The sequence below is a fragment of the Sinocyclocheilus grahami genome, unplaced genomic scaffold, assembly GCF_001515645.1.
Source record: "Sinocyclocheilus grahami isolate Dianchi unplaced genomic scaffold, SAMN03320097.WGS_v1.1 scaffold68.1, whole genome shotgun sequence".
Classification (NCBI taxonomy): Eukaryota; Metazoa; Chordata; class Actinopteri; order Cypriniformes; family Cyprinidae; genus Sinocyclocheilus; species Sinocyclocheilus grahami.
Genome location: NW_015505247.1, coordinates 1,713,641 through 1,726,162, shown reverse-complemented (window position 1 = coordinate 1,726,162; position 12,522 = coordinate 1,713,641). Strand labels below are relative to the sequence as shown.

General features: G+C 35.0%; 3 protein-coding genes across 4 annotated transcripts in view; 1 reads left to right on the top strand and 2 right to left on the bottom strand.

The window, feature by feature from the left end:
- Positions 1–293: 293 nt before the first annotated feature.
- Positions 294–4,038, bottom strand: LOC107585259 (monoacylglycerol lipase ABHD12-like). The gene is made up of 13 exons (XM_016272202.1): positions 3,863–4,038; positions 3,290–3,381; positions 3,098–3,191; positions 2,809–2,928; positions 2,405–2,435; positions 2,283–2,328; positions 2,043–2,172; positions 1,848–1,885; positions 1,541–1,629; positions 1,146–1,228; positions 897–975; positions 678–802; positions 294–421 (listed from the first exon to the last, which is right to left on the bottom strand). The coding sequence occupies exons 1-13, from the start codon at positions 3,958–3,960 to the stop codon at positions 394–396; spliced, it is 1,053 nt and encodes a 350-aa protein (XP_016127688.1). The 5' UTR covers positions 3,961–4,038; the 3' UTR covers positions 294–393.
- Positions 4,039–5,012: 974 nt separating this feature from the next.
- Positions 5,013–8,932, bottom strand: LOC107585260 (monoacylglycerol lipase ABHD12-like). Its single transcript, XM_016272204.1, has 13 exons — positions 8,784–8,932; positions 8,303–8,394; positions 8,108–8,201; positions 7,834–7,953; positions 7,079–7,109; positions 6,957–7,002; positions 6,712–6,841; positions 6,549–6,586; positions 6,220–6,308; positions 5,818–5,900; positions 5,615–5,693; positions 5,417–5,541; positions 5,013–5,215 (listed from the first exon to the last, which is right to left on the bottom strand). Exons 1-13 carry the CDS (start codon positions 8,879–8,881, stop codon positions 5,188–5,190), a joined length of 1,053 nt encoding a protein of 350 aa, XP_016127690.1. The 5' UTR covers positions 8,882–8,932; the 3' UTR covers positions 5,013–5,187.
- Positions 8,933–9,063: 131 nt separating this feature from the next.
- Positions 9,064–12,522, top strand: part of LOC107585258 (S1 RNA-binding domain-containing protein 1-like) — a 53,365-nt gene continuing 49,906 nt past the window's right edge. The window contains exons 1-5 of one of the 2 annotated variants that reach the window (XM_016272200.1): positions 9,064–9,158; positions 9,589–9,656; positions 9,966–10,269; positions 10,553–10,795; positions 11,498–11,664. In XM_016272200.1, coding sequence (XP_016127686.1) covers positions 9,589–9,656; positions 9,966–10,269; positions 10,553–10,795; positions 11,498–11,664 — 782 coding nt within the window. In that variant the 5' untranslated portion in view covers positions 9,064–9,158. The remainder of the gene's footprint in view (positions 9,159–9,588; positions 9,657–9,965; positions 10,270–10,552; positions 10,796–11,497; positions 11,665–12,522) is intronic. The other variant, XM_016272201.1, reaches the window with a different exon arrangement.

Here is a 12,522-nt window from a genome sequence, read left to right as displayed (position 1 = left end):
GTCTCTATTTGTTTCTCTGTTTTTGCCACGGGATTGACATCCCATGGTAACTAGGATTTACACAAGCTTCAGTCTGGATCCAGAACACCTGAGAAGAGATGCTGCCAACCCCTCAGAGGACCTCAGATGATGCCAACCCTGAAACAACATACAGAACTACCACAGTTTGATTGCATTATATAATAATTGCTGTAGTGCTCATCGTCTGTTTGATTACGTCTTTAATTGATTTTTCCGTACATTTCTGCCATATGTACATTAACGGACAGTCACCGATATTGTAGAAACTTAATTTGCTGTAAAGTTACTTTGCAACGATTTGTATCGTGAAAAGCGCTATACAAATAAACTTGAATTATTAGTTGGTGTAAATCCTCCTTCTGTGTGTGTCTCTCATGTCATCAGTGACTGCATAAACTCCCTGTAATGAAGAAAATAGACATTTATTTTGCTGCCATTTTCCAATATTTTTTCTGTCATTTAGTGATGTATGTCCAACATTAGCAACGAGTAACGCATAGCCTACTCCTCAAAAGTAACTAATTATTTTTCACTGTTACTTTTTATGGAAAGTAGTTTTTTCTCTAAAGTCTTCCTTATCTCTTTCGAAAAACTATTTGAAATCTTTAAATAAGTAATATTTAGATGAATAAAACATTTTCAGAAAGTGACATCACCTTATGATATTTGGCAAACCAGGGTCTTTATACAGCCCATTATGAAGGTATCCAAGCGCTCCATCAAATCGTACTAGCTTGACATGCTCATCTGAGTTTTGGGCCTTTTTTGCAATTCTGTAGATCTGAGCCAAAAAAAAAAAACTTTTAATGTAAAGTAAAAAAACATATATTTCTAAATTATTTTTCATACGGTAAATTACGTTTCGTACAACAAACCTCTTGAGCTGAGGCAAAGGGCACTAAATGGTCATCTTCAGCATGGAGAATCATAAGGGGGGTTTGAATTTTTTGCAAACTATCAAAACAAAATTGCAACAGATGAAAAGTTTACAATATATTTACAAATTTAACATAACACTAGCCTACTATCACAATCATATTTCTACTCATATTGCTGAATATATTAATTACATTATATTTTATATTAACCTTATATTTGAATATATAAAAAGCAATGTCACATACTTCTCATCAGTTGGAAGGTTCAAATCTTTGTTTTTCAGTGGATTGAACAAGAAGTACTGAATGTATGGGAACTTCCAATAAATCTGGAGAAAAGGAGAGAAAAAGAGAGATACAAATAAGACTTACATGTACCAAACTATGATTAATGACCCATATTATTACTGTTGCGTGGTTTGTCCATGTAAAGTATAATCAACTTCAAATTATACAGAATTAAATTGTACAGACCTGAAGTAAATTTCACTTAAAAATCCCAATTATAATGTTTTGATTTTTGAAAGGAAGTTTCAAAAAATGATCTATACCTAATAAAAATCTAAAACAAAAATACCTAAAACTCATTTGTCAGGACCAGTTGTTTTGACATGATTTCAGAGATCCTGAACGTTACTTACCCAGGTAAAAGGGTGCTCGGTAAGTTTATTAGTTTCCATCCTCGCATTTAGGAATGCACCCTCGAGTATTATTCCATCAAACTGTTTTCCTGTCAAGAAATGTGCAGTTTTTTGATCAAGACAAAATACAGAATAAAGAAAAACCACACCATTCTCCCCTAACAGTCAAGAAATTTAAAGAAATATTAAAGTTTATACTATACAATGACAGCTCCTAAAATTAACAGTAAGGAGTGAGACAAGAACCACTAAGCAGGTTAACCACTAAACAAAAGCAGGCTTGTTTTTAAATCAGTCAAATTCTTACCTTGTACTAGTAATTTAACTGCAGTGGTAGATGCAACACTATTGAAAAAGAAACATAGTGCAGTTACATAGTGCATACTGTAGCAAATATATTCTATATAATTTTTTATTTACAATTAAATTGATAGTGTTTATTGTTTCTAATACATTTGAAGTAAACAAAGCAAAAGTCAATAAAAAAGCAGATTCTACACACCCACTACCAAGCGAGTGACCCCACACACACACCGGGCTGTTTCCACTACGTGCCTTAACCCAGTGGTACAAGTATAAGACATCAGTACACAGACCGGCCTCTGTAGGTTCACCAGTGGAGTCCCCAAAACCTTACATGTTGTATTTGAGTAAGCAATAGAGAAATCATATACAGAAGTTCAAGTCTGAAATGAGCTCCAGTGATTATTGGCTACAGTGAAGTCACAACATTTTAACCCACCTCTGTAGTCCAACACCAAAACGTGATATCCAACAGCACTCAAGACCTGTATGACCAAGACACTTCAGTCATTACCACTATTCAAGTTCTTTCTTCATAATGAAATAAGTGAGTTTGCTCACATTTGCAATTCCAATACGATGGGGTGCAGATCTGTTTATCGAAGGTACAAAAAGTAATAAGTCATTAGAACATCAAGACAAAAACAAAGTATGTATTTCAATATAATGCAAAATGTGTATACCTTTACTTATTGAAGAAAACATTTTAAATAGTATACCACCATCAAAGAAAAATCACAGAGGAACGGAAAGTTTTATTAGCTGCAGTTTCCATAGCAGTTTTTACTATGGTAAAGTGCAAAGCAGTGTGAAGTTCAATGCACAAGTCATATCTCAGATATTGTATTGTGTCTATAGGTTAGCAGATCGAAGGCAAAAAAAAGAAAAGAAAAAAAAAAGACTAAACAAAGAATACAAGTTTTAGAATAAAAAAAATCTCTTAAGGTAATTAAAAGTTTTCCTGCCTGTTACCCCTATTGCCATGGAGGTAGATGAAAATGGGCGATCCGTCCCCCAGAGCTTTCTCATACCAGTCTAGATCCTTCCCCTGCGCCTCCTTCCACCTATGTTCAGGTACAGTGTGCCTAGAAACATTTATAATGCAAGAAGAAAACCTGAATATTTGTCTTGTTTTATAGTTTTTTTAGTGTGTGTGTATATATATATACTGTATATATATATATATATATATATATACACACACACACACACACACATATATACACATATACAGGTATGTCACATGTAACTAACCACACGCCCACTCTCACCCCCTCCTCAGGTGTGAGGTACATGTTTATAGTGTGATTGAGCCCTATATCTGATGGTCGGCTGAGGTCAATAGAGTCTGGAGAAATACACAAATGAGTTTAATAAATATTAATAAACTATATAGATTACAACACATCAATATTTCTAACAAAAAAATAAATAAATGTTGCATACCAGAGAAGAGATGCAGAAGAAGTGGTATTGATACAGAGAGGATGCAGAGAGAAAGTAGTCCCATTTTAGTCCAAGTCCATTGCCACTGGGATCTTAAGAAGAGGAGGAAATGCACTCAGAAACTGGGTGTAAAAACGTCAGATTTTTGATCCAGTGGGCTACAATCAAGATGTGGCTATATATTCAAGACATTGCAGTCTATGTGTTATAGTTAATTGCCTTTGCTTACAACTGGACTTTGTTGCTGTTGGAAGATGAAAATGTTATAATGGCATGGAATTGCATAAATTAACCTTCATAGTTTTAGCTCATAATAATGGCTTGTATTGCATATAAAGTTTTTTTTAAAACATTGAAGTAAACATTAAAGTAATCTTCATAGTGTCACATTCTAAAAGTTCTTCTCTTTTACAACCAATTACATTTGAGACCTATTCAGGGCTTAATAAAACATCACTGTAGACATTGCCTGAAATAGTTGTGATTCGTTTTATGCAGTTATGCAGCTGTCTAGCAAAAAAACAGGACTACACTGAATTACTTTCAAAGAAGTCAATACAAAATGTCACTTGCCTTCCATGCAGGTTTAAATCCTTAGGTTTCTGACCAGATTGTTGCAATCTTCCTGCATACTGAAATTTCCTTTCAGATTTATTGATTCTTTTCTTCATTTTGAAGTGCAGGAGACACTCTTTCTATTTATTTAACACACAACTTTGGCAATAATTGACAAACAAACCATGCAACTCATGGAAGTGAACGGGTGTAAAGAGCAAAGAGCATGGACTGGGCTTATGTGCACACATTTTGTAGTTTTTTTCACTCTAGACTTTGCTACATGGTGTGATTTATGAATATACGCTGCTCCTGATATACTTTATTTATTAGATCAGTTATGAAAAAAAGCAATTATTTATTTATTTTTTACATTGCACATGTTGAAATCATTTTTAATAAGTTGTGTGTTTTATGGAGAATAACCTGTTCTAAAGTTAGGTTAGATTTATGGCCCAGTTGTAGCATACATTACCACACATTTAATTTTTAAAGCTCAAAATTCTCAGGAAAAACAAGACTACAATGGCATTATTTATAATCAAGATTCTTTTTCATACAAAGCACTCTACTCAGCAAAGGTTTAGTTGGATCACAGATTTATGAAGTGTTTATTTATACTCTGTCTCCAATGGCCAAGGAGAACTTTCTTTCTGGAGTTTTTGCAAGCCTCTTGTTGGATTCTTTTACACCTATTCACATTTTCAATGACCGTCAATGTTCTTTAATATTTGGAATAAAAATTGCTTTTGGAAAAGTGTCAAATAGTAGCTACCTTTAATATATTCACAAATACCTGTATATTGAATTAATATTAAAAGTAAAGTTGAATTAAGTATTTCAATAAAATGTTTATTTAGAAATAGAGAATGTTTACCAGCTACCTTTTCTGCATATTGATGAGAAATTTAAGAAAAAAAAGATGAACCATCATAATATATTTGAAGAGTTCCTATTTTAATCCCTTCATGCTGCTGTCTCTGAGGAAACAAACCACCATTCAGTTGTAAAATGGGTGATAGTTTGATGTCTGTCAGAGATACATTGTAAGTGTTAACATTGTGACCAACACTGTAATACAAACGCTTACAGTCTCAGTCTTAATTTTTATTGTATAAAAAAAAAATTCTTTTTTTTTAACCTAAGTCTTGAAAAAAAATTACAAATATTAACAAGACAATAAAATTCACTCTAATTGGTTGAATTCTGAAAAAATACTTTACAATCACAATGTTTTATCCTAGAAGGGCATACTGTAAATTGACAGTTACAACACCAATTATATGAAACAGTTGGCTATTAGTTGGTGTAAATCCCCCTCCTCCTGTGTGTGTGTGTGTATCTCATGTCATCAGTGACTGCACAAACTCCCTGTAATGATTAAAATATGCATTTATTTTGCTGCCATTCAACATTAGCAACAAGTAACGCATAGCCTGCTCCTCAAAACTAACTATTTTCACTGTTACATATTATTTGAAAATAAGTTTTTTTTCTCTAAAGCCATTTCCATATCTCTTAAGAAAAATTATCTTAAAAAAGTAAGTAAACATTTTCAGAGAGTGACATCACCTTATGATTTCTGGCAAACCAGGGTCTTTATACAGCCCATTATGAAGGTATCCAAGCGCTCCATCAAATGGTACCAGTTTGACCCGCTTATCCGAATTCTGGGCCTTTTTTGCAATTCTGTAGATCTGAGACAAACAAATTGTAATTCAAAGTAAAAATGTATTTTTATGAGATAAATGACGTTTCATACACACAAACCTCTTGAGCTGAGGCAAAGGGCACTATATGGTCATCTTCAGCATGGAGAATCATGAGGGGAGTTCTAAGTTTCTGCAAACTATCAACCAAAAAATAAAAAAGGGGGTGCGGTGGGGAGAAAATGTGAGATGAAAAGTTTTATAGCATTTTCATATTTAACATACTGTAACAGTGGCATAATTGAGTGAAACAATATCACATACTTCTCATTGGTTGGAAAGACGAAAATGTTGTTTTTAAGTGGATTGAAAAGGATGAACTGAATGTATGGGAACTTCCAATAAAACTGGAGAAATGAAATGAAATGAAAAAAGAGGTACAAATAAGACTTACATGTACCAAACTATGATTAATGACCCATGTTTGTGCGTGTGTGTAGTTTGTCCTGTAAAATATAAATGAACTTAATATTTTGCAGAATTAAATGAAATTATCAGATTTTAAGTGAATTTTACTATTTAGGAAAATCACAATTATTATGTTTTGATGTCTGATAGGTAATTTTTTAAAATATCTACAAAAAAAATCTACAATACCTAATATAAATATCTAAAACTTGTCAGGACAAGATTATTAAAATGGCAAAGATCTTGAACGTTACTTACCCATGTAAAAGGGTGTTCAATAGGTTGATCTCTTGCCCTCTGTCCGGTTACGAATGCACCCTCAAGTATAATTCCATCAAACTGTTTTCCTGTCAAGAAATGTGCAGTTTTTTAACAAGACAAAATACAGAACAAAGAAAAGCATAGCATAGCATTCTCCCATTACAGTCAAGAAGTTTATTTTAAAACATAAAAATATGTGACGCTTACTATGCCATACAACGACAACTCCTAGTTTAAAAGTCAAACGAAAAGAGTGAGAAAATTGCAATGAAGAGCCACTGAGACAAACAAGAGCATGCTTGTTTTTAAATCAGTCAAATTTTTACCTTGCTCCAGTAATTTCACTGCAGTGTTAGTCGTAACACTATTGAAAAAGAAACATAAATTATATATATATTATTTACAATTATATTGATAGCTTTTTTTTTGTTTCTAAAACATTTGTAGTAAACATAGCAAAAGTCAATAAAAAAAGGTGATTTTACACACCCACTACCAATCGAGTGACCCCACACACACACCGGGCTGTTTCCACTACGTGCCTTAACCCAGTGGTACAAGTACACAGCATCAGAAGTCAGACCGGCCTCTGTAGGTTCACCAGTGGAGTCCCCAAAACCTGACATGTTTGAATGTATTTGAGTAAGCAATAGAGAAATCATATACAGAAGTTCAAGTCTGAAATGAGCTCCAGTGATTATTGGCTACAGTGAAGTCACAACATTTTAACCCACCTCTGTAGTCCAACACCAAAACGTGATATCCAACAGCACTCAAGACCTGTATGACCAAGACACTTCAGTCATTACCACTATTCAAGTTCTTTCTTCATAATGAAATAAGTGAGTTTGCTCACATTTGCAATTCCAATACGATGGGGTGCAGATCTGTTTATCGAAGGTACAAAAAGATAGAATAAATAAAATCAAAGCATGTATTTTCAATATAATGCAAAATGTATTATTTATTTGGAGGAAAACTAATTTTAAATGGTTTATCGCCATCAAACAAGAAAAATCACAGATGAACTGAAAGTTGTATTTGGCAAGTCAATATATGGTAATCTTATTTAAGGTTGACAAACTGATTATAACATGGCAGTGTATGTGTATGTTTGTTTATTTATTTATTTTTACATTTGATTTCATTGTACTGTGACATTTTGTTTAAAAAGTGAGGTTGCAAAAGAACTGAATGTGGAGATTAATTGATATGCAGCAGTTACCATCCCAGTTTTTACTAAGGTAAAGTGCAAAGCAGTGTGAAGTTCAGATCACTGATCTCTGTGCAAAGAGATTATGCAGATATTGTATTGTGTCTTACAGTCTTTACAATGGCGCACTCTGTGTAAAGGTCCTACATCACATCATTTCCACAACTCAGAACTTTCAAAACTCTTTTATTAAGTTATTGTCTATTTTTTTCCTGTAAAGAATGCACTTTTCTTCCTTACAGCCTCATTTTCATTCCTGCCAAATATTAAATATGGTGCTATCCTGACGAAGGTCTATAGGCTAGCAGATCAAAGGCATGCAAATGTAATCTTAAGTGAACAAAGAATAAGATAAAAATTGTTCTTTAAAGATTTAAGGTGATTAAAAGTTTTCCTGCCTGTTACCCCCATTGCCATGGAGGTAGATGAAAATGGGCGATCCGTCCCCCAGAGCTTTCTCATACCAGTCTAGATCCTTCCCCTGCGCCTCCTTCCACCTATGTTCAGGTACAGTGTGCCTAGAAACATTTATAATGCAAGAAGAAAACCTGAATATTTGTCTTGTTTTATAGTTTTTTTAGTGTGTGTGTGTGTGTATATATATATATATATATATATATATATACACACACACATATATACACATATACAGGTATGTCACATGTAACTAACCACACGCCCACTCTCACCCCCTCCTCAGGTGTGAGGTACATGTTTATAGTGTGATTGAGCCCTATATCTGATGGTCGGCTGAGGTCAATAGAGTCTGGAGAAATACACAAATGAGTTTAGGAAAAATGCATAAACTATATTGATGACAACACATCAATATTTCTAAAAAAATAAAAAAAATAAAATGTTGCACACCAGAGAAGAGATGCAGAAGAAGTGGTATTGATACAGAGAGGATGCAGAGAGAAAGTAGTCCCATTTTAGTCCAAGTCCATTGCCACTGGGATCTTAAGAAGAGGAGGAAATGCACTCAGAAACTGGGTGTAAAAACGTCAGATTTTTTCAAGACATTGCAGTCTATGTGTTATAGTTAATGCTTTTGCCTTTGCTTACAACTGGAATTAGTTGCTATTGGAAGATGGAAATGTTATAATGGCATGAACTTCATGAATTGCATAAATGCACCTTCATAGTTTTAGCTTAGACTTAGTCCTAGTAATAATAGTTTTTATTGCCTATTTCATTTTTTAAAACACTGCAAATGTAAATCTCCATAGTGTCACATTTTAAAAGTTCTCTCCCCCCCCAACTACATTTGAGCCATGACATTGACATTTCCTGATATTGTTGCTCTTTGTTTTATGCAAAAAAAGTCAATACAACAAATGTCACTTGCCTTGCATGCACGTTTAAATCCTTAGGTTTCCGATCGGATTGTTGCAATCTTCCTGCAGACCGAACTTTTCTTTCAGGTTGAATTATTTTTCTCTTCATTTTAAAGAGCAGCTTTGGCAATGATTAAAAACAAACAAACAGTGCAACTCACGGAAGTGGACAAAGAGCAAAGAACACGGACTGGGCATGGACCGCTCCTGCTTCTGCATATTAGAAAACAGTTGAGAAAAAAAAACATCAATATGAACTTTTATTATATATTTTAAGAGTTTGAGAACCTTAACTACATCACTTCCTGCTGCTGACGTCGCGGACGAAACAAGCCACCATTCAGTCGTGAAATGGGTTATGGTTTGATGTCTGTCGGAGGAACACTGTAAGTTTGAACAGTTTTGTTAGCAGCTTCTGTAGTTAAACATCTCTAGTTTAACCGCTTGTCATTTGGGGAACCAGCAGCCTAGACAGAGTTCACGGACGTGCTCGCGCGCTAAATTCAAAATGACTTTCGAATTCTATAGAGACCGTTTAGATTGCTGACACTTAACATTCATCACAACAGCTTTAAACGTGCTTTTGCGTTGCCGTGAGTAATTTGCATATATTTGAAGTGACAGCTGACGGACAGGTTTTCATTTCAGTTTGTCTGAAAGTCGTTATGACAAGCTTATTCTGTTTTTACATGTGTATTTGATAAGATAAATTGAGTTGGAAAGATATTCACGTCGAGAGGTTTTACTATATCCCAGGCTCCTTTATTTGTTATTGTCATTTAGTTAGTCTACATTCGTCTTTCCCCACACACAAAGATGCTTCGAAGAACAAGAACAGCAAAGGTGTATACAGAACCAGCCACAGAAGATGAATCAGATGACATGTGAGTTGCTTTGCTTTGTTTACACAGGCCGACACAATTTTGTCTTTTTCAGATTAGCTTCCAAGGTTAAGATAAAACATTGTGTATAGCAAAACGAACTCTAGGCTGTTTCTTCCGATAGATTAACAGTGTTGAAAACATACTCATGTGTGTCAAACTATTGCTCTTTAACCACAGAACGTTTCTAAGCAGTCATAGACTGTTTATTGTGTATAAATAGTCCCTTTTTAATGATGTAGAAATACAGTATTCTTCTATTTCTTATTCTCCCTGAATGCTGGATGAAATAAAACTGGATTCTTGTTACAGGACAGGCAATCAAAGAGATGACAGTGAGGAGTTAGAGGAATGGTTACCAAATATAAATGAAGGCAAAACTAAGGGAAGATGTCAGAGGGGGACAGTTGAAATGGCTGAAAGGAAAAAAGTGACCAAGAGGGTGGCCAAACCTAAAGAGCCAAAACCAAAAGAACCCAAACCTAAAGCAGAGAGGAAGCCGAGAGCTGCACGAGTTGCTAAAGCGAAGGCGGCGAAGACTAAAACAGAGCAACAAACTGAGGATGCGGTTCTACCGAAGCCTGAGTCACAGCAGCATGTGACGGTCAAAGAAGAGGCAAGTCGTTAATGCTTGTGCTTAGATTTTCACTGCGGTATATCACAATCCTACATTTATAGTATTTGACATGCAAATGAAATAAGCAGCAGTAATTGCTCTGTAATAACTGTACTGTAATTTGCTTTGCATAAAAATAATGTGTTTTTCTAAATGACTGCTTATTAAATATGGGATCCACCCTGACTGGCATCAGCAGATCTAATAATATATTATATTTAACCAACACAAACATCATGTACTCAAGGCATTTATTTAATTTCAACCTTTTGCTTTATTTTAGAGATTGTCCATGAACTTGAGCAGTCATAATGCAGCTGTCCCAGGAGATATGCCTCATGAGTGTCCATCATCCAGTCAACATTTCCCCAAGGTGAAAAAAGAGGAGCCAGATGACAGCTTCACCTTTGATGAACCTGCCCAGAAGAAACAGAGGACGACAAACGCGGCCCAGGGAAGACCGATAAAACTCAAATCGGGCAATTCCTGTGTGGAGGACATAGAGATGAATTGGGATCCCATTCAGGTGGGTTATTACTTTCTAATATAGTGAGATGACTGACTTAGTTTTTGAAATCATTGGTGTTATGTTATTCTGATCAGTGTTACACTGAAGGTCTGTTGCAATGTTAAAGGTATTATTATTTGCTATATTGTTAATTATTTTAGTGCTTTCTGGAATACTTGGCCCTGATTGGTCAGTTGCAGCATTCTACAGTCAAATATAAATCAAAGACGAGACGCCCCATTTTGGTGTCCGCAGCAAATTAAATTTACAAAAGTGATTTTATATTCATAAAAAGCATATTAAATGCAATTAAAGTGTCTACTTAACTGTTTCAGATAAGTTTTGTGAAAATAAAAATTTAAAATATGGGTGAAATAATGTTCCATTGTTCCACTTACATATTTATGTAAAAAATAAACATCATACTTATACTGACCTGAACTTTTTAAAATATTTAAAAGAAAAAGTGATTGTACCAAATTTGAGTAGATTTTAAATGATTAGTACCTTTTTGTTGACAGATGGGTAAAACCTAGTGGTTAGAATAATAGTGGCAAAGATGGGTAAATATTTAAATTTAGACTTTTGGTATATGAACTATTGTTACACTGAATGACATTTAATGGGTGTCTTCTGTAAATCATGGTAAAAATGTATGATAGTCATTATTTGTTGCTCAAAAATAAAATTAAAAGGGACACATTTTAATATCCCATGTAGGTTCTTGCTGAGAAGACGGGTGTGGAGCAGTGGGTGTGTGCGAACATTGCACAGCTCTTCCAGGAGGAGAACACGATTCCCTTTATGGTGCGCTATAGAAAGGAGCTCATCAACCACATGGATGCTGATGCTGTTCGAGATGTGCAGCTGACTCTTGAAGAGTTACGGTAAGACACTGGAAGGGCACAATGAAAAAAGGAGAAAATAAAGGAAATTATTTTTTCATTTCAAACTGATCTACTATTTAGTGCTGACTTTATATTTTAAGTGACATGCTTTAGTTGATATAGTTTAATATTTAGCTCGTCTATTTTTATGTTCAAAGGAACATAATGAGTTGTTGTTGGATAAAGCTTTTATTTAATAAGTTTATAGAAACAGCTTGGCTCGATTTTATTCGTACGTCGTGACTGGTTCTTTGCAATTAATTCAAAATGCTTGTAGTAGATGGATGTCTCCAGTGGCACAAAAAGCATCCTGATATTTTCTCATGACTATTATTTAAAGGGGTCATATGATGCGATTAAAATCTTTCCTTTCTCTTTGGACAGCCTTCCTTTTTCTTCCAATTCTTCCTTTCTCTTTGTTACAAGCTCTTGGTGCATAAAGAAGATCTGTAAAGTTGCAAAGACTAAAGTCTCAAATCCAAAGAGATATTCTTTATAAAAGTTAAGAGTCAACCACGCCTACCTAAAACGGCTCGTTCTAACACACACCCACATGTCTACCTCACTGTGTGGGAAGGTTTGCATAACGCCGCCCAAATGTTCACGCAAAGAAAGAAGGCGTAGCTTTAATTCTCGCTGTAGTATTGTTGATGCTGCAGCCATGTCGTGAAGACGCTGTGTGCTTCGTTGTGAAAGCGAAACTACTTTGTTTGGTCTTCCAAAAGAGGACGATATCCACGGAGTCCAGCACGGGGTCATCACATGTGGTTGCCGTTCATTCGTCGGATCCGCCGTGCGCGCCGTCCTCGACCCCGCCGCCTCAGCTCACTCTAGCCCGGCCTCAGCTCACGCTAAGCC